The sequence below is a fragment of the Pipistrellus hanaki genome (genome assembly GCF_964339955.1).
Source record: "Pipistrellus hanaki genome assembly, chromosome: 5".
NCBI lineage: Eukaryota > Metazoa > Chordata > Mammalia > Chiroptera > Vespertilionidae > Pipistrellus > Pipistrellus hanaki.
In genome coordinates, this window is record NC_140507.1 from 2,668,674 (window position 1) to 2,689,419 (window position 20,746).

A 20,746-nucleotide genomic window follows, 5' to 3' on the forward strand; every position below is an offset into this window, starting at 1 on the left:
GATTGGACAGTGCCTGTCACCCAGGAGGTGCCCAGGGTTTTTGTCCCTCTGGGGAGTTATTGGTAGCCAGTACTATAAATCCCCTCATCTGATTTGTCAAGGAAACCCCAGCTGAGCGCAGCAGGCCGGGCTCAGACACGCTCCCTGCTTTTTCCCGTGGGAGTTGACGCTTCCACGGACCCTGGTTACATGCTGATGGGGAGTCAGAGCCGCTCAGAATGCGGAGCCCCGTCCTTCTGCCCAGGGGCGGCGACGTCCAGGGGTGGCCCTCCTCCCGGCCCTCCGAGCCCCGTGGTGGGTGGGCTTGGGCCTTAGGATCCCCCCCCGGCAGAGTCTCCGAGTCCTTGGAGATGGGTGGCCAGCCCTAACGCTGAGTCGGGGGTCCAAGGGCCACGACTCTGGTGCAGCGTCTGCGGGTGGGGGTGCGGGTCGGGGTGTATGTGTGCGCGCGCGTTCTCCTCGAGATGGGAGATCTGGGAGCAGCGGATGCCAGGCGGGGAGACCGGCAGAAAGGCGCCTAGGTCACCGCCAACAGGTGGCTGGCGGTGGCTCCTTTAAGACGCCGCGCCGCCCCGCCCCGCGCCGCCCCCCCGCCGGGAGCCGCGCCACGTGACCCGAGTCTTGTGACTGGCGGGAGGGGGGCGGAGGGGAAGCCCGCCCGCCGCCCGCCGGGAGCGGGACTCGCCTCTACGCCGCCCGGGTGTCCCCACGAGTCAGCGCCGGAGCCGGAGCCGGAGCGGGAGCCGAGCCGGGCGCGGTGGGCGCCGCCCGCCATGGACCACAAGCCCCTGCTGCAGGACCGGCCGCCCACCTACAACCTGGAGGCCGGCCAGGGCGACTTCGCGTGCGGCCCGCATGGCTACGGCGCCATCCCCACCGCGCCCCCGCCGCCGCCCTACCCCTACCTCGTCACAGGTGGGCCCGCGGGCGGGGGCGGTGTGGGGTCCGGGCGGGGGAGCTGGGGAACGGGCTTCGGGGGCGGGGCTGGGGGCGGGCCAAGCGGGCGGCGCCCCGGGAGCAAACTTGAGACCGAGTCCTCCGGCGACCTTTAACCCCAAACCAACTTTCCCCCGGCGCAGCCGGGCACCAGCGCGCCTTTCGGGAACGCGGGGCCCTAGTGTCCGCAGCCCCCGAGGAGGGGCCGGGGAACCTCCCGCACCAGGAAGCTGCTGGCGGGCCCTGGCGTCTGGGCGCTGCCCGAGCGCCCTCAGCACACCTTGGGGGGTGGGGGGGGGAGGTGCCCGCCTTTCTCAGGAAGCCTCACAACCCAGTTTCAAATTAACTTTATTAACGAGGCTCTGCCTGCCCTTTAGCACCTCATAGAGCCCTTGGAGGCACTTGGTGAGGGCAGCTGTTGTCTTGATTTTGAAAAGGAGAGTTTGGTGGCCGGGAGGAAGGGCAGGGGCAGCAGTTCCCCTGCCCCTTTCTGATGTGCCTTCCTGTCCACAGGGATACCTACCAGCCACCCCAGGGTCTACAACATCCACAGTCGAAATGTCACCCGGTACCCTGCCAATTCCATCGTTGTCGTTGGCGGCTGCCCAGTCTGCAGGTATGTCACAGGTCTGGGGCTGGCTGGCCCCCAGAAGCCTCTGGGGGGACACCCCCAGAATCTCACAAAGGCAGGGTCCTTGAGGTGGGTCAGTCTGGATTTGGGACAAGCTGCAGTGGGCAAGCATGGGTTCGGTGATCCTGGGTTGAACATGTTTCCTAGAGCAACTGGGGTGGGTTCTGTTTCTTGGACAGTTGAGTGGTGTGGACCATTGAGCCCCAAGTGACTGGGATGCAGTTGGGCTGACAGTCTCACATCCTGGTTCCTGAGGCGGTGGTGGCTTCCTTTTCAGGGCACGGGCTTTGTGAAGTGTGCGGGCAGGGAGCCCCGACTCAGGTGGCCCATGTGCTCTAGAAGGAGGAGGTCCTAGGAGCCAGGAGAGCTACAGCTGTGAGCGCTATTAGTGGAAACCCATGGTTCTTCTCCCAGCGGGAGCGGTTTTTCTATCCTTGGACTGGAGCCTCCAGTTTTCCGATGCCTGTTGATCAGAAGGGCCCGAGCCGCTTGTTCTGTGTGTCCTGAGGATCCAAACCAGAGGAAGACTGGTCCCTGCCCTCGGTGGATTCAATGCTTGGACAGCTGAGAGAGCACGGACTTGGCATGGACCTTTTTCCTGCCTGGGAGGAGGAAGTTCACATTCTGAGATGGGATTGAGAAACCCTGGTTTACACTTAGACTTAATTTCAAAAGTGCGTCTAGAAGGCCCCCAGTGGAGTCAAAGGGAAGTTAATGATTTCAGAGTCACGGGGGGAGCTAGGGCTCAGGAAGAGGGAGGGCATGGGGGGGGGGGGCGCCCAAAAGACTGGCCTGCCAGAGCCAACCATGCGCTCAATAAAGGGCTATGGGCAGGGAGAGTCCCTGGAGCTGTGTGCCAGCGAACCCCATTTGCAAATCCAGAAAGGGTGTCTTTTCTGACATAGCTGGTGAAAGGCCTTTGGAGAATGTGAAGGGGGAGGGAGAGGAGGGCAGACAAGGGCCTCCTCCTGAGTGCCTCTCTCTCCATGCGGCACTAGGGGGCGTCAGAGCTGTGGGGTTTGAAGGTCTGTACATGGTGGATTAGCCGCGGCATGGACTTGGGGGCTGGTCCCATGCTTCTGGACAGGGCAAGGCTCACGGCTTGGTCCCATGTGGAGAGAGCCACCTGGCCTCCCGGGAAGTTACAGGGAGAGGGAGTGCTGGGAAAGCACAGTATTAGCTGAGGCTGGCCCTGGGTGCTCAGCCTCGGTGTGTGCATAGCCCTTCGGTCCCCACTCGGCGCCGCTGGAGGGTTCCCAGGGCCTAGTTTTCGAAGTGGGGTCTTCAGATCATCTCCCATTTGAAGGAGGGGTGTTAGGCTGGCAAATTCAAGGAAGATCAGGAAGGCGCCTGAAGCAGAGGAATCTGGCTGGGATTTCAGTGTCTTCCTGCCATATCTGCCACTTCATAGGAGTGCCCAGCCTGCCATAGGAGCTGGGTTCAGACCCTGGCCCTGGCAGCCACCAGCTGGGCCTATTCCCCTCTGGGAAATGGGATATCTGTGGGATGGATAGTCTGTGAGGCTCTGTAGGCCCAGTTCCTGAGTTCAGAGGAGTGGACCCCAGCGCCGAGCCCCCTGTGGCTGGTGGAGGCGGGGAGCCAAGGCTGAGATGTCTCCAGGGCTGGGAAGCTTCCGGCCACTGGCTGGGCTGCTGCCAGGTGGGGGAGCATTTCCCGACACCCCTTTTCCCTCCATCGGGAGCTGTGTCATTCCGGAGGCCCGCGGCTTCTGCCCCATGGCCCCTGTCATTCGGAATCCGGACTAAGGTCGGCTGTGTTCTCTGCTCTCGGAGTTTTCCGCGGGCTGAGGGTAAGGGTGCCTGCATTTGGAACCAGGCTTCTTTCTTGGGATCACTCTCTTCCGCCTCTGGGTGGCGGGTGGCAGGCAGTGAGGAGTGGGTGCTCTGAGGACAGGTTTGGGGGATCGAGTTGGGACCAAACACTCTTGACTCCCCCCGAGGCATGTCCTCCTGTGGGCCCTCTTGTCTGTGGTGTGAGAAGAACAGACGCCAGCAATAACTTGGGTTTCTCACATGGGAGTGTCCCTGCCCTTCCTGCTGGGGGGGGGGGGTGTCTTAGCCCTCTGCCTCTGCAGTGGTGCGTGGTGTGGGCGTGGCTGGCCAGTGGGCCGAGGCTGGCCAAGAGCTGGGCAGCACTAAGGAGGGAGAGGCCCGGGCACTTTCCCGGGGAGCGCCACTGTGGTTGGGGGTGGGGTGGTAGGGGCCCTGGTGCGGGCCCCTCCGGGGAGGAGAGGTTTCCCTGGTGCGGGCCCCTCCGGGAAGGAGAGGTTTCCCTGGTGCGGGCCCCTCCGGGGAGGAGAGGTTTCCCCTGGGCGCAGTCCGGGGCAGCCGCTGTGTGTCTGGAGTCATGGGGTTGGGAGACAGGCCACTTCTCAGGGACTGCACTGCTGCCTCCCTTTCCATCCCGCCCGCCAAGCGCCGTCCCTGCCCTCCCGGGCGGCTTGGCAGGAATTCGCTGGTCACACGGCTGCCATTCCCTGAGTGAGGTCTGGTGTAAGAGGTCTGTCACTTGTCATTGTCATCGTCCGGCCTTCCCTTAAGCAGCCCGACTCCACCCTCCCGTTTTAGCCAACTGTATGAATGTTTCTTTTGACTTCATCTCAGCCCCGCCGTGGCCTCTGAACCAGTCCTCCTGTGGGGATACAGCTGCCCCTGGATGCAGGACGAAGTGGTAGCACTGTGGTCTGGGATCTGGGCCTGGCTGAGTTCACCTTGGCTGTGGTGAGAAGGCCCTGAGCAGCAGGGGTCAAACCTGGAATGTGATGCAAGTAGTAGGCACAAGCAGTAGGCGCAGGGCCTGCCTGGCACTGGGCCCCCGCCGACACTGGATAGGTATCGTTGGGTGTTTAGCTTTTAGGAGGAAATCCAGGAGCAAGTGGGGTCATGGGAGCCAAGACAGAGGCTGAAGGAAAAGTGTCAGTCCAGGGTGCGGCATGGGTGGTCAGCATGGGCACTGCTGGTGACCCTGGGAGAGTGCTGGGAGGGAGAGGCAGGGCGGAAGCGGGACACGGCTCAGGGTGATAAGGTGGTGTGGACAGCTCAGAGAGGCCGGGGCCTGTGACAGAATCTTGGGGAGCTGACTGCCTGGACATCCTGGGCTGGGGGTTGGGGATGGTGGAAGACTCCCAGGCCCCTGCTCTGGCCTACACTTTGCTCAGAGGCCTGGTCCTCAGGCTTGTTCCCAACTGCCCCAGAGAGGCAGGTGTGCCTCCCGCTGCTGAGGATAGAGCTGGGACCTGGTCTCGGAAGGGAGCTGGCTGGGTGCTTTGGGCATCTGTCCCCTAACCCCCCACCCCCAGGCTCCAGGCCTTGGATGACCTGGAGGAAGTCCTCCCTGAGGCTGTCCTTCTGTGAGGGCTGGGCTGGAATTGCTCTCTTGGGCCACTCTGTGCTGTGCAGTGAGTGAGTGGGGATGAGGAGTAAGGGTGCCGGAGCCGGGCACTAACTGCCGGGCACAGGCACGGGGAGGCCCCAGATGGGTAGAGCTGGTTTGGTGCCAGAGCTCCCGAAGGCCACCTCTCTGCTCTGGAAGTGGCTGGATCAGCATCAGTAGTTGTAGCAGCTGTTGGCCATGACTGTGGGCAGAGCAGGTGTGCTCCCAGCCTATCACATCCACCTCCGTGCAGGGAAGCAGCTGGTGGCCCAGGGCCTTCCTGAGCCCCATCCCCTCCTTTGGCAGCAGGGCCTCAGGTGCCTTTTCAGCTGGATCTGACGCCGCCCGTCTGGACATGTGGTCTGAGGGCCCTGAACAGCCCGGAGGGCGGAGGACCTGACCTTTGTAGTACTTAGAACACAGGAAGTGGTACCTGCCACACACACTCAGGCCTGCCGATCGCTGTCCCTCAGACCTGGCCTTGCCTGTGCTCTAGTCCAGCTGGTCACACACGAAGGGCGGCACCCATGAGCCTGGGAAATGGGTTGAGACAAAGGGAAATGGGCATCTTTCCTACAGGAGCTCAGGTCCTTTTCTAAACGAATGCACGTGGTGACTCCAATGCAGTTTGACCAAACACCCCCTCCCTGCCTTTTCTGCAGAGCTCATGGGGAACCGTATTTCAGGATGAGCGCGTTTGGGAAATACTTCAGAATGTGCTGTCCCTTGTAGATGTTTTAGGCACTTCCCTCCTGAGTGGGTGGCGGCGGGTGGACATGGTGACTTTCTTAAAGCTGTTGAAAACCAGACTTCCTCTTATCCTGGTGTATTTTTCATGACTCCCAGTGGAGAGGGAGCCTGCTCGGCTCGGCTCGGCTCGGCTGGGCTGGGGGGTGTGCTGCACCGGCCCTCTTGCAGCTGATGGTTAGCAGCCGTCACATGGGCTCGTGACTTCCTGAGAAGGGGCTGCAGCAGTAGCAGCTCTGGCATTTTGAGGAGGAAGCCCTCTTGTTTATTCTTTCATTAAGCGGAACCTCCCTTCTCCTCCATGCAAAAGGGGGTAAAACAAGGAGCGGAACGTTGTGGGCATTGGGATCCTTAGCAGTATTTGCTGACGAGGGGCTGAGAAGTGGAGAGGCAGTGGCTTCAGAAAGACCAAGGAAGCTGGGCGGACATGCAGGGGCGTGGGAGAATGGGTGCAAAGGAATTAAAGCAGCGGGAAGGAATGCCAGGCCCTCCCCACCTGCAGGTGCCCTCAGCTCACAGCGAGGTGGTCAGGGCTGCAGGTGCCCCAGCCCCCAGGGAGCAGCTGGTCCCTGTTGGCTTTCCTTGGCTCCCAGGTCTGTCTGGTGGGAGTGGAACATCTCATTTGGGCTGAGCCGGCTCTTGTGTTCTCATTTTCATTTCAGCCGTGTCCAGAACTTTCCAGAAGGACTAAAGGTGGAGCTCTTGCTCCTCACTTTGGGGGCCTTCAGTCTGGGTGGTGAGTCCAGGTCTCTGACCTATACTCACTGGCACCTGCTCGGTGATGTCCCCAGGTCTTAGGTAGTATAGATTGTGCACTAAAAGGTTAAATGTGTCTTTTTCCCCCTGAAGTTTGAGATGAAATTTCTCAAGTGGCCTTTTAGACATTGGTGAACATGGCCGATTTGTCTTCCATTAGAAATCTGCTGCCCGTCCTCCCCCCGAAAATAGAAAAACCAAACAAAATTCTGAACTCGATTCCTGTTTGTAATATTGCCCTCTAGGGATAAAACACTTTTCAATTCTGGGGAAAAAATACTCAAACGATTGTTTTCTTGGCCTTGTATTTTCAGAGACGTAAAAATTTCATGAACGAGCATTTGTTCCTTGTTCTTCGGTAAAAGGAGCTGTGGTCGATGACATGGCCGCCGAACGTGCCTTTATAAAAGGAGCTGTGGTCGATGGCACGGCCGCTGAACGTGCCTTTCTAAGTGAGCGAGGGTAGCTTTCGAGCAGCTTCCCCCTCCTTCCCGGTCGGGGTGTGGTGGCAGCAGCAGTTTGCCTTCCCTCCAGACACGGCAGGCTGTTGGCGGATCTCCAGGTGGCATGGCTGGTGGCACTGACACACCAAAGGTCTGGGGGACATCAGGCCGAGGGCCCTAACCTAAGCCCCCCTCTCTCTCCACAGAGTCGGGGTTCTGGAGGACTCCTTCACCTTCCTGGGCATCTTAATGGCCATCATCTTCTTCCCCATCGGGTTCCTCTGCTGTTTTGCCTTGAGGAAGCGAAGATGTCCCAACTGTGGAGCAAACTTTTCCTAAGGGAACCGCACACCTGGCTCCCTTCCTCCAGTGTCTTTTTCTAATGGAAACATGTACAGTAGCTTTATTTGATTAAGCTTCGGGGCTGTTTTGTAAGGGAGGTGGGATAGATTTGGCATGTGTGAGCTGGGTTCAGGGTACAGGTCACGGAGTGTGGACACGTGACAACACTGCTCCCAGGGTTAATGACAACTCAGAAAAGCACTTTTATTTTTTGCAGTCTTCAATTTGAGAAAGGTGAGAAATTGTTTTAAATAAATGAGATTCATACCATTGTTTACCTGGATCTGCTTATTCAGTGTTTGCACACTGCCACTTGCAGAAATTAACTTCTGTTTGGAAAATTTCAAACGTGAAAAAGAAACTAGAATTACGTACCCACCACCCAGCTTCAACACTGTTCAATTCTGTTATTTTTCTTGATAGGCATTTACAGCTCAAGAAAACGTTCTTGTTTTCACGTTCTTTTATTTTATAATAAAACATAATACCTTGACATTTTCAGAGCATGCCCCTCAGTGCCAAGGACAAGGCAAGCCCTCCCTTCCTGTGTGAGGCAGGTAAGTGACATGTCGTCCACTCTATGAAGGTGGAGACGGCCGGGTGAGCCCAGTGGCCTGCGAATTACACCTGCTAACCGCAGGCCCACGTATCGCTAAAACAAAGCCAGGGGACCCTCACTCCTCCTCACACCTCTAAAACCACGGTTGAAAAATAAGGGGCTTCCGTGAACCCCACTCTTACTTAAGTGGTGGGAGAGTGGCCACTTCGCCGACTGGTTTCTTGGCGGGTGCGTCTTCTTGCAGGACAGGTGCTGCTTGACACCTGCACTCGGTCTGACTCAGTCGTGGGGAGCCCTCACGTTCCCATGTCATTAGCTCCCCACTGGCTGACACAGGAGGAGGAGGCTAGGACCATGAACCTGGGGTGTCATGCACTCACACTGCTTTTACCTGCAGTTGACTTTGGCCAATTTCAAGCTTACAGAAAAACGGTAATAACGGTAAGAACAAAGGAGCTGTATGAACAAAAAGCCCCCCTTCCCTGCCCACACAGTGAATGGCCTGGGTGTGACATTTAACCATGATGCTCCACTCCGCCCACACAGGGCCTAACCCCCGACAGTCAGCGGTGAATCCCTCCCGGAGCCGCCCAGGTGCCTAGCGCATGACAGTGGGTCTCGGCTAGAGCGCAGCTCCTACAGCCACCACTCGCAGAGGTCCTGGCTCCGTGAGCACTGTCTGCATCAGGATCTGATGGGAAAGTGTCAGAGGAAATGAGGGGCTGATGGGCTTTGGTCAGCTAGCTTATGAGCAAGTCCCCTGGTTGGCGCATGTGGTGCCCCCTGACCAGGCCCACATGCAGCCTGGCCTGGTGGGTTTTCACTGGTGCCTCAGAGCTACCAAACCCAGAGGTTCTGGGGCATTCAAGTACTAAGTACCATGGCTGTGATGGGGACAGGCAGAACACCCCAGCGTTTTACAGCTGGGCCTAATCACGGGAAGGTTGGGGTTTCTCCATCTTGGGTAGCTCTGCATTTGACTAAAATTTTAAGTTAAAAGTTGAAATTTACATAATATTTTCATAATTTATATTGCTTAAGATTTTCCTTTGGATAAACATTACATGCTACTTAAGAGCAGGTACTTTATAAAATACAAATGTGGTCTCAGCTACATGTAGATACAGAAAGCCAGTCCTGAAAGCACAGACTATCCCTTATTCTGGCTATTTCAAAAATAATCAGAATATTTAAAAAATGATTCAGTAAGGATTAGAACCAAATTTACTGCTCTTTGAACAAAATAGGAAGAAAATACTTTAAATGATTGAGTTGGTCACTCAATTTATCTTCTTAAAGACAGAAATGTGCAAAACCAACTATGTGAAATTAAGAAAATGCATTGATTTGCTAAAGTAGAATACGTTTAAAATCAGGCACCCTCTGGTGAAGCGTCATGACAGTTACAGCTGCACCACACCTATGACTTCACATGTGAGAACATAAGAAGATCCAGAAGTCTTTGGCCATCTTTTCATCAAATGATTGGTGCTGACCGATCGTTTGTCACCGTTGGTCGGAGTTTCACAGTAGCAAAAGGGTTTTCTCCACTGTGGGGGAAGGAAAAACAAAGTCTGCAGAAATACCTTAAGATGGGAGTTTTTTTTGATTAATGCTCACCTGATGATCCCCCCCACCCCCCCTTGATGTGAAATGGAGAGAGAAATGTCGAAGTGAGAGAGACACATTGATTAGTTGCCTCTGTCAGGATTGAGCCTGCAACCCAGGTACGTGCCCTTAACCAGAAATAGAACCCGAGACCCTTCGGTGCATCGACCGATGCTGTAAGCACTCGGCACCCTCTGCAGTCCTCTGTGGCAGGGGCAGGTGGACAGCCATCTGAGACTGGGCCTGGATCACTGTGTTGCCAAGCACGGCCTGTGACCAGGAGCCCCCCTTCTGGATCGGGCACATGCCTCCTGGACTGTGAGGAGAGCAAGGTGGCTGCGTTCTCCTGACCCCCCAGGTCTGAGGCTGCTTTCAGGATCGGGCCTCCTGGGCTGTGCTCGGGGCAAGGCCCTCCCAGGGACACTGCAGGCCACTCGCCAACGGGGCAGTGCAGCTCAGAAGGGCTTAGGGGAGAGTTCACGTACCTGAGGAAAGGATGCTTTGCAGTCCCGTTTGTATTACTCTGTGGAAAGATGATAAAGTTTATGGAAGGCTCATGAAATTAAGACTTTTAAACCAGACCTGAAGGTAAAGGCATCTAAAACACAAGGGACTGTTGAAAGCTATGAATATTTAAAGGTGAAGTCTCTGTTCATTAGAGACTGACTAGCTAGGTAAATTCACTTAAAAGGTTAACAGGAAGAACAGACGTTTTAAAAGACAGTGAGGGACCTGCACCGTGTTGGCCATCTCACACTCAGAGGGAACAGGCCTGCGGCTCCTTGCCCACAGCCTGTTTCCGGTGTAAAACTTGTGAGTACTGGTGGCTTTTTGGGAGCTCAGTCCTGAATGAAGCCATGAAAAAACCGTGAAAATGAAATGTCGGTGGGTTTTGGTGCCCAGACTGGTGCCCAGTGCTCCCCAGAGATCTTGCAGGAAGTTGCACAAAGGGAAGAGAAGGACGTGTAAACACTGTCTCGGTCTTCAGGAACCACCAGAGCCTGCAGGTGCCTTGGGGTCTCCCAGTGTGGCCAGGGGCCTCCTTTCCTTCATTCCATAAAGCTTACAGGCCAAGAATCTGCTTTGAACCTGCTCTGGCTGGTCTAGGAAAGCACTGCTGTGAGGTTCCTCAGTGCCGCCCAGGAGAGGGCAGTATGCCACTGTCTGACCAAGGGGCTGCCAGACCAGACCTGACCGGAAGCTCCCAGGACTCCCCGTGGTCAGGGCACTGCCCTCTGAACACTGCCTACAGCTCCTCGCACTTCCCGCTGCCAGCCAGCTGGGGTTTGAAGGCCATGCCTCGCCGAAGCCCACACCAGGGCTCCTCGGGAGGCCTCTCCTGGGTTTTGGTCCTACTGACACTCAAGGCAGAGGGTTAGGGACACGGGTTCAGACCAGTGCCTGCTGTCTCCGGGCATCTGAGGACCCACATCTTGACATTGAACCTCAGGACCAACCAGCGCATCCTGATGGCGGCCCCAGCACCCGGAGGCAGAGTCCGGGCTCTCTCGTCACTGAAGCACATCCCAGCAGGGCTTTAAATGGACTCTGCCCACAGGGCACGCAGGCCCAGAGCGGCCCTCCTGGTGCAGTGCTCACATTCTGTGATTTAGGGATAAAACTACACCAGGACGTGGGTCACGAGAGTGCTCAAACCTACTGCCAAACAGAAAGCAAGCCTAGAACGGAGGGATGGGGTCCCCCGGGAAAAGGTCCCTGGGGTCAGGAGGAAGGGCAGCCGAGTCCTCTTGGCCTGGGAAGTGCACTTCCTGCCAAACCAGAGTCCCCAGGCTCAGCCTTCACGTGACGCCCTGGAAACCACCTCCTCCCGCCTTTCCTCAGGGTGGGACGGTGTGCTCGGTGTGTATCACGTCTGAGGAGGGTGCTGCTCGGAACCGGAAACACCCCATGGGGAGCAGCCCAACTGTCCCCAAGGCACACCCTCCGGGCTTGTTCCCAGAGGGCCTCACCCCCAGGGAGCTTCAGCACAAGTTCAGCCACCTTGTCACCTGGGGGCTCAGCCACAACAGTGGAGAGAAACGAAGGTGGGAGAGAAATGGCACAGTCCATCCTGGGAAGAAAAGTGACGACAGTGCTGAGGAGGGCACAGTGACCTAAGGCAGTGGTCGGCAAACTGCGGTTTGCGAGCCACACGCGGCTCTTTGGCCCCTTGAGCTTTTAGCAAAGGCCAGCTTAGGAGGACCCTAATTAAGTTCATAACAATGTACCTACCTATATAGTTGAAGTTTAAAAAATTTGGCTCTCCAAGGAAATTTCATTCGTTGTACTGTTGATATTTGGCTCTGTTGACTAATGAGTTTGCCGACCACTGATCTAAGACAGCAGCCTGAAACCATCCAGTGCCGGGTCATGTCTGGTTCTGGATCTGCTGCTGCCTACACCTGCTGCTTTGTGAGAAGTCACTGTGCACTTTTCTTCCTATGGCATTCCTCAGTGTCTGCCATAAAAAGGACAGTTCCAAAGGTTTCCCCTTTAACATCTACCAAGTCTACCCTGTCCCCAAACATGCCCCTCCTCCCTTCCCCCTGCAGTGGGAAGGCACAGCCAGGCCGGCCGTGGCGCTGCCCTCATTCCTCCAGTGAGGAGAGCTCACGCTAGGTCCCGAGTGTCTGCAGAGCCTCCTCCCCACCTCACACCTGAGCACAGCCCCATCCCTCTTACGGGCTGATGCTGGAGCCCCGAGCTCCCATCCGAGCGTGTCCCTCCACTGGCTCCCTGAGGCCGAGCAGTGGGGTTTGGGGTCTCCTGGCCTTTGCCCGCTTCCCTCCCCCCAGTCACCCGGCAAACGCTGCCTTGCCCTGCAGGAACACCGAGGTCTCTGCAGGCCTCTCCTGGTGCCCTGTGCCCCTAGATCTGATGGCTCCTGCAAGCCTGTCCCCTCAGGACACGCGGAGTGCGGACACATGGCGTGAGCTCAGACCAGGTCTGTGGACCTAAACCATTCAAGCTCCTGCATCAACGGGCCGCAGAGCCACTCCTGTGCAGGACATGTCCTCTGAGGCAGTGGTGCGCGTCCGATCATGCTTTCTCTCGGACTTCCAAAGCAAGGCCTGAGTTCCGACCAGTCCCCCTGGCCTTGTAGGTGCAGCCTGTTGGGTGTCTGTGCCCCCTCTTGGCAGCCAGGATGATGCCGGTCCAGAGTGCACTTGACAGGAGATTACTGAGGCACGAAACCAGATGCCGACAGGTCAGACACGTCCTGAGGGGAGGGGAGGGGCTGTCCAGGGGGCACAAGGACAGGGAAGGCCTTGTGACTGCACAGCAAGACAACCCATACCAGCTGACCACGACCAAGCAGGGATCTGCAAAGTGGGGCACATTGTGATTTACCCACAAAAGCACCCAAACCCAAGCCCACCTTGAGCGGGCTCTTGGTGACTCACATGGCATCCAGTCCACCCAGGTTTCTGCTGGAATGTCCCTCACAGGCCCACCTGCCTGGAAGGGGACCAGCTGGCCCCAGCTTACAAGTGATCCTGGTCACCTCGGGCCACCAGCACAGCCCCTTTCCCAGATGGGAGGCAGACACTTGGGCAGGGGATCTGTGTGGCCCCCGGGCAGGGAGAGGCAGCCCTCACCGCAGAAGGCAGGGCTGGTGGTGAGACACAGCCCTGAGGGCAACATGGTGCCCGCCCTCTGTCCTGCTGCTCCCTGGACACAGCCTCCTTCATCTGAGGCCACGGGAGGTGAGCTGTCACCTGCACACAAGCACACCTGACCCTGGTGTTAAATGTCACAGCGGATGCCAGTGCTCAGCTGTGGCCGGACTGCCCTCCCAGTTCACAACCTCCAATCTAGTTCAACCACTCTAGTCTGCAACTGGGGACACGGAAGGCTGGCCAGGGGGAAAGAGCTGCCTGGGGTCACAGGCTCTTTCTGGAGCCAAGGGCCCGCTTTCTGGAGTGGAGGGCAGATGCTGGGCCGGCAAACGTGTGCTTTAAAACGAAGGCAGGTCAAGGTGTTCCCCAGCCTTTTAAAGCCTAGTTATCTGATTATTTAAAAGGGCTGCCACTAGAGCCCCACCCCTGCCCCCAGATCACAGGGCAGCCTGGCAGCTGCCCAGGTTACGGTGCAGGGACGTTCCGCCCACGGTACTGGTGCACAGGGGACTTGGCCTAAATGTCCTGGTGTCACAACCACAGTGGCTGACAGCAGCTGACGGCTGCCTTACAGAAACTGCGAAGACCATGTTTTGCCCGCTCCCATGGACCCCAGCCTTGGCTGACAGAACATACTCCCCCCATCATCATCGGCTGGTAAGCATTCTGGGTCAGGAAAGAAACTACCAGTCCAGCTGGGTAAGAAGTTTTGATACAAAATCCAGGACCATGTCCCCCGCCCTCAAGAGTCTGGGCAGGGGTCAGCCGTGGCATGTGCTTTCTGAGCACCGTGCTCTTAGGATTTTAACCGGAACACCGTCTGTTCTGTGCGATCCATACCTGACTGCTCAGCATGGTGGTCACAAGTCACATGTGACCAAATGAAAAGTAAACAAATTTAACCCTTTGCACTCCGCTGACCCCTCTCAGGGGACATCGGAATTCTAGCATATCACTCGGATGTCCCCTCTCAGGGGACATTGCAGTTTATTAGTGATTACGGGGAATTGAGTTATTTCAACGCACGTTTCCGCCGCAAAGTAGCGTCGAGTAGCTGGTAGCCAATGTCCAGAATGGTTCGGAGTGCAAAGGGTTAAAATGGAAAACCCCATTCCTTAACTACACCACCCACTTTCCGGCTGCCCGGCTGCCCGGGCCCCATGGCCACTATTCTGGGCATGCAGTTCTGGAACGTTCGTCTGCTCCGAAATCCCCCACTTTCATGTACTGAAGAAGCACTGGTCTTTTCTGCTCGGACCCACGGAAGACTGGGGCCTGTGCCTCCTGCTGTTGCTAAGAGGCTGTTAAGGCCAGGTGCTCCCACCTCTCCACCTCTCCTGAGGCCATGTGGGAGCAGAACCGGTTCTCGGCCCGCCCCCAGCTGAGTTCCTGGAACTGCCACCACCTGTGGAGGCTGCCTGACTGGCTGAAGGGTGTCAGCAGAGGCAATGGGAGGGTGTGCTGGAGACAGAGTTTCGTTTTCTTTTGCAGTTTGCAAGGATCATGAAGTATCACTTCAGAGATGCTATGACAGAAACATGAGCCAGTCCTTGAACTTCGCTGTGCACCTGTGACACGCCCTCTGCTTGCTCTCCATTCCGAGGTCAGAGGCACTGAGTCTGACATTGGGAACAGTGACCGTCCTGGAGTCACTGCCAGCAGGGCCTCAAGCCCTACGGCCTTGGCTGACTTTCTCTAAAGCCGGCTCCTCTTTTCTTGTGACCACTGTGAAATGGAGTTTCCGATAACCCCCAGATCAGAAAAATAATACAGCAGCTTGTCAGCACCTCAGACAGTACACAGAACTTGTCTCGCCGACGGTGTTCTGATGGGAGATACTGGTTAGAACTGCGTTTCCCAATCTGCTCTGGGACCTCAGAAAGCTGCTGTCACTTTTCTGGGCGGTAATAAGGCCCCATAGTACCTCCTGGGATGTTAGAAAGGGGGCCCACGCCCAGGAGGCACTGCGGGCGGAGGGGGTGGAGGCGCTATCCACAGGCTGGCACCAGGGCACCATGTGGTACCAGGCCAGCAGCTCGCTGGAGCCCAGGCAGCGCTGAGATCTCACCGTGTGTGGGTGCTGGGGAGAGAGAAACATCTCCATCTCTAAATATGCCTATGTCCATCTCACAGGAAATAAAGTGAAAAGTTAACAGTAGTTATCTAGTTATATTGTAGATAACTAAAATTTTCAATACTTAGTGCATGTTTCCCAAAATTTCTACCCAAACAGAAATTCTATGGGTTATTTTTATAAGCAGAAAAAGTGTTACTTTCAAAAGTATTTTAAATACGGAATAGTGATTAGACATTTTAATTTTTACAGACTTGGACTTGGCTCTTCAGCCACAACCGGCAGCTGTGACTGCCAGGCAGGTGTAAAAATATTCAGCACGGTTTGCTGACTGAGAGCAGCAGGGGATGGACAAAGGTTAACTCAGGAGTTCACCCTTATCTGTCTCAGGAGTGGCATCACCCTCAGTTTATCTGTGGACTTCACACAAACTGCACCGTAAAGCCATCTCTATGTTGAACAGTTTGGCATCATAAACGATATAAATACCCATGAAAGAGAACTTTTCATATGCTTAACAAATGTGGGAAGAGGGTCTCTCAAATTGCAGGCACTTGAAAAACCAGAGAAAGCTTTGTTTTTCCTGGATACAGTCATGCTTGCAGGGCCCTGATTATTTTTAATTATTCGGAACCTTGGTCCAAAACAATTTTTTCTAGTTAAATGAGTACCTTAATTTCAGATAAGAATGTTTTTCCTTTACAACGTTAGCATGTTAAAGATCTGGAGCTCTAAATTACATAAATTATTTTTTTAAAAAAAGCCTCCAAAATATGTAAATGTGAGTAAGCCAAACCTGCTCCCAGAGTTCTGACAAACTGGTTTCTCTGTGTAGGCCTGAGTTAGTCACCAGGCCTGCCAGTTATCACCTGTCACTACCTCTTACCCCCCCACCCGCTTCTGCACGGAGCCTCCTCTCCATGACCGCCTGCCTCCGGCCCCCTCCACTCTCGGATGGAGGGAGGACAGCGTGCAGCCCATGCTCCTGGCTCGGTGCTCCCTTCCTGGCCTATCTTACCGCCTCTTGGTCCAACGCCCCAGACAGCACCCAGGCACCTAAGTTCCCGAATGCAGGCCTGAAGGCCTCGTGTTTGGTCAGACTTCATCCTTTAAATGTGGCTCAAATGCCTGCTCCCAAGATGCTGCCTCTGATGCTTCCCAGGAGCCGGAGTCCTACCACCACCTGTCACCTCTCCACCTTCATCCACAATAAACACCTGTTCACTGGACTCAACTGCTGGGCTGGTCTCACTCCTGTTTGTCTCGCCAGGGCCTGGCCCAGGGCCTGGACCACCGTAAGCCACCAGTGGTGCCAGTGGGTGAGCTCTAGGGCAGAGGTCCCCGCATGTGACCCAGAGCCCTCCCTGCAGGGCGCCTTCCTTCACCAATGGTCTGATGATGTTTAGAAAGAAGTCTGTTTGGGCACAGTAGTCAGCTGCTATAGTAATTTTTGTTGCCAAAGTTGTAAATATGACCTCGCGGTAAGTATGGACTATACCAGCTTGCGTGATAAACTCGCCTTTTTGTGGAAGGTTCCGTCATCATTAGGAGCCCAACAACATTCAGTGTTCTAACAGCTGTAAAGTCAGTGACAACTGAGGTCACCACTGGAACCCTCACAAGCAGGGCTTTCTCTTGAGATAGCGGGGGCTTTAAAATGTTTTTTAAATGAAACCAAACTACAGGCTGCGAAATGAAAGACTGAACAAGCCTCTAGCCTGCAAGACAGAGTCACCTGCCCGAGGGCTCGGGAGTGCTGGCCTCAGCACCAGGAGGGGCAGTGCTTCCTCTCCGATTCCCGGAGAGTGCGGAGGACCGCTGCCCGCTCCTCCTCAAATGCGGGCAGACCTCCGCCACGCCCTGGTGAGGGCTTCGGTGAGACTCAGGTCACCGGTGGGTGTGGAAGGGAGACGGCTGGGAGCAGCAGGAAGGGTGAACTGAGGACCCTGCATGGGTCCCGGTGGGAAGGGAGAGACTTCCACGAGAATGACCCAGAGGCGGCGAGTGACCGCAGAGCACCAGGTCGCCTCTCGGAGCAGCCCCGCCCGGCCCTCAGGGGGAAGCTGTGAGCCTCTAGTGCTGCTGCTCAGGAGAGGCAGGCACCACAGGGTGGGCACTGCTCACAGCCCGCAGCTTACTGGGCAGTCTCGGCCCTTCCAAGGCAGTATTCAGTGCGGATGGACAGTCAGTGCAGATGAGCCAACGAAGAGGTTTAAAAATAAGTTAGACCTCATCTGAAGTCCAAATGCTAAATAATGACTGTCATTATCGACTCTATTGGTATTTAAAAATGTGATCTTTCAATTTATCCAATTCAGTGTAGTAAGAACTATATCAATGCTTTCTTCATCCACCTTTATCCACATGGTGAAAATGCTGAGAAGTAAAACATGCTATCATTTTCTAAAATTGGCAGCTTTCTGAGTTGGCAAAAATGCCAGTGTTTTTATTTGCAATTCCAGCACTACAAGTTGGGGGCAAGATTCTTTTTACCTTAAAAGGCATCATACCTTAATAAAGTAACAGAGCAGGTGGTCATTATCAGTGGCTGCTAATAGCACAAGAAGAGGCACAATCGGGCACGGGCACATGTGCCTTTGGATGGGCTAGCCACGGCCAATGAAATGCTCTAGCAAAGCAAAACAGGCTAACAGACAACAGCAGGCTCTGACCAAGGCTGGAAATACAGGAGAACGGGGAACGTGGGCAAGGACACCACTGGCGACAACGGGAAAACCCAGATTGGGACAGACACCTGCAGGACTACAACATGCTTCTACCCGTGAGTTCCAGGAAGAACAAACACTTGTCATGAGACTCAGTGACCAACTGTAACACATGGAGCTGACGTGGATCCATATTCAAACAAATATATTGTCAAATTTTTCATGAGACAATCAGAAACTTGAAGTGACTGGTTGATGATACTCGGAAATTATTGTCAGTTTTTAAAAATATGACCATTGGTGCTGTGGTCATTTTTTTAAAAAAAGGATCTTTAAGATAGGTAAAATGATAGGCAGTTTGGCATTAGCTTCAGATTGATCTGGGAGCGAGAGGGGGAGAGATGAATACAAGCTAGGTAGATGGATTGGCTATTGGATTAGGTCGTTCGGTCATTGGGTTATTCTTTTCACTTTCATGTGTGCTTGAATTTTCCTTTAAGGAAAAGTTGGAAACCAAACACAACCGGAAGGCGCTAGAGACCCACCGGTCACACCGGACCAACCGGGACCCTGAGTTTTGGGACGTGCAGCTATAAAAGTTTTTTTCTCTTTAAGCAAAAGGAATTTTTATATGTTTAGGAATGCCTTAAGGTCATTTCCATATAGTTTGAATATTGTTTTAAAATGTACTAGAGCCTTTACTAAATAGCATTTGATATCTCTGCCCTTTCAAGCAATAGCTCCCTCCATGCCGACAGAATGGAATAGCTCATTTTCAACAGCCACATATCCTCCTTCTGAATAGCTTTTGGAGTTAGCTATTTGGGGTAATTTAGAATGAAAAAGCTGCAAACAATATACATGCAGTGAGCTTATCAAAGAAGAGAAGCTAGACAAAGATGTAGATGAATGAGCTTTCAAAGCCTTGCATTTCCTGGACCAGAACAGGACACTGCAGCCTGGGAAGAGGCAGGCCTGTTCCAGACACCTGAAGGCTCACACAGAACATGGCCATTTTTAGGAGGGATCCCAGTTCAGAGAGCCCACCTATGCACATTCACAGGTGAACAAGACCACCAACATTAGGGTTGTGATGGGGACAGAGAGAGACCCCCCGCCCCGCCTCCGGCCATGAGAAGCAGGGAGATGGCTTCTTACGCACCACAGGAAGGACCACACGCTACCTGGACGAGAACTAAAAGGCACCCACTGTGTGGGTCACCGGCAGTGCTCTGGGGGTGTTTCTGGGAGGAAGGCTGGGTGCCAGGCCACCTGCAACCTTGGGCACAAGCTCAGCCCACAGAGCTCCACACACCCTCCCCGGCTCCTCCGCTTCCCTGGGCTTTAGCAGAGCAGCTGCCTGTTGCTGGAAGAATAGCCACACTGACTCCTTCCAAGTTAAATCTTGGCCCCAAATTGTCACTGAGCCTTAGCATTGGCCCTGTGTGCCTACTGCTCTTCTAAAGCATGTTCCCGCGCTTACTCTTCAAAACAGATTCTTTTTCCAAACTCCCCACCCCACCTGCACCGTCACCCAGATGCTCCCAGCCTGCCCATCCAGCTGCACCTTCTCAGCTGCCTCCCGTTCCCCATCCCTCCTCCTCCTCTGCTGTGTAATATACACTGAAAAGAGGGGAACAAGAAACCTCTCGATTCTCCGGCCCCCTGGACTTATCGCCTCCTTCCCTGCTCCTCAAAGATGCTGAGGATGTGCCCTCCTCGGGGTTGTAAACTTTCTACTCCTGATCCCTGTAGGGTGGGCTCCTTGCTATTCAGGTGGCTTAGATGTCACCCTCAGAAGTCCTCTGCTGTTGCTATTCACATGCCACCCAGATGCCCCCTTCAGGGCTGAGGGACAGACTCCGGGCTACAGGGTGCTGCTGGCACATGGTCCTCTGCTCATGACCTCCAGAGCCCACCGGCCTGTCACTCAGAAGACACCACTGGCAAAGGAATGACAGCTGTCTGCTGACTTTCTCAGCATTACAGATAACGCACACACCGTTTCTGCACAGCACTTCCGGAGGACGTAGGGAGTGGGTTGTCACTTTAACCTTAGCCTTCCTTCAGAAAACAATGTGGAAATGGAGGAAAACGCAGAAGACAGCGATTAAGTGATGCAGGGTCTGCAGCCATGACCAAAAGGAAGGAGAGACTAAACCTGAGACAGTCTGGCAAACTAGGGACTTGCAGGTCACTAACAGGTACATAAAAACGAAGAGACTGGAGCTAGCAGGCGGAAAGGCTGTGTGACAGAGAAGGACCGAGAGCAGCGAGGAGAGGTCCCGCCCCCACCGCCCTGAGACTGTCACTAGGACGTGGGCACACGAGACGTTATTCACAGCCCTACTCACGAGAGACGTGGTTTCTGGTCCGGACGCCGGGGCTTTAAAGGTAGAGGTGGGCTTGGGAACATCGGCTCCCTTGTCTGCGGCCGCTCGCATGGACAGGCACTCCAGGTAATCCGGAGGGGGGATGGGGACGGCAGCACAGCTCTTCTCCGACAAGTCCATGGTGCTCATGCTCCTCACTGGCACGGGGCTAACGGCCCGAGTTAGAGAACCAGTTAGATAAGGTCCTCCCACCAGATCCCAACACTTAGAATCGCCGTGATCAGACAGGCCTCGGCAGGAGGAGGTCACACACACACAGTATCACAGTTATTATCTGGATCGAAGTGCAGACTTGGGGGTTACTGGGATAGAGGTGCCAAGGGAAGCCCCTCGGTGTAACAGAAACCATGGCAGTAGACACGGCCCAGGAAGGAGAGGAGAAAAAGGACTGAGGACGGCCCCTGAGGAACACCTATGTTTACACAGTGGATGGGGGTGCCAGTGCGGAGAGGGAGAAGGCTGTGGTGAGGTGCAAGGACAATAGAGGGCCAGGTCCGGAGACCCGGGTAGGGAGCGTTACAGAAAAGGTGTCCCAAGTGTTGCAGGCTGCTCAGGAAGGTCAAGAGGGAAAGGTGGCC

At 55.2% G+C, this 20,746-nt stretch overlaps 2 protein-coding genes across 3 annotated transcripts in view; one reads left to right on the forward strand and one right to left on the reverse strand.

Annotated features, from left to right (window-relative positions):
* Positions 1-606: 606 nt before the first annotated feature.
* Positions 607-7,523, forward strand: BRI3 (brain protein I3). Its single transcript, XM_084886237.1, has 3 exons — positions 607-915; positions 1,450-1,552; positions 7,113-7,523. The coding sequence occupies exons 1-3, from the start codon at positions 774-776 to the stop codon at positions 7,243-7,245; spliced, it is 378 nt and encodes a 125-aa protein (XP_084742363.1). The 5' UTR covers positions 607-773; the 3' UTR covers positions 7,246-7,523.
* The window catches only part of BAIAP2L1 (BAR/IMD domain containing adaptor protein 2 like 1), a 76,099-nt gene continuing 62,803 nt past the window's right edge, over positions 7,451-20,746 (reverse strand). The window contains exons 12-14 of one of the 2 annotated variants that reach the window (XM_084886177.1): positions 20,130-20,316; positions 9,901-9,938; positions 7,451-9,357 (exon numbers count right to left, since the gene is read on the reverse strand). In XM_084886177.1, coding sequence (XP_084742303.1) covers positions 9,285-9,357; positions 9,901-9,938; positions 20,130-20,316 — 298 coding nt within the window. In that variant the 3' untranslated portion in view covers positions 7,451-9,284. Of the gene's footprint in view, positions 9,939-20,129; positions 20,317-20,746 lie in introns of both variants that reach the window. The other variant, XM_084886176.1, reaches the window with a different exon arrangement.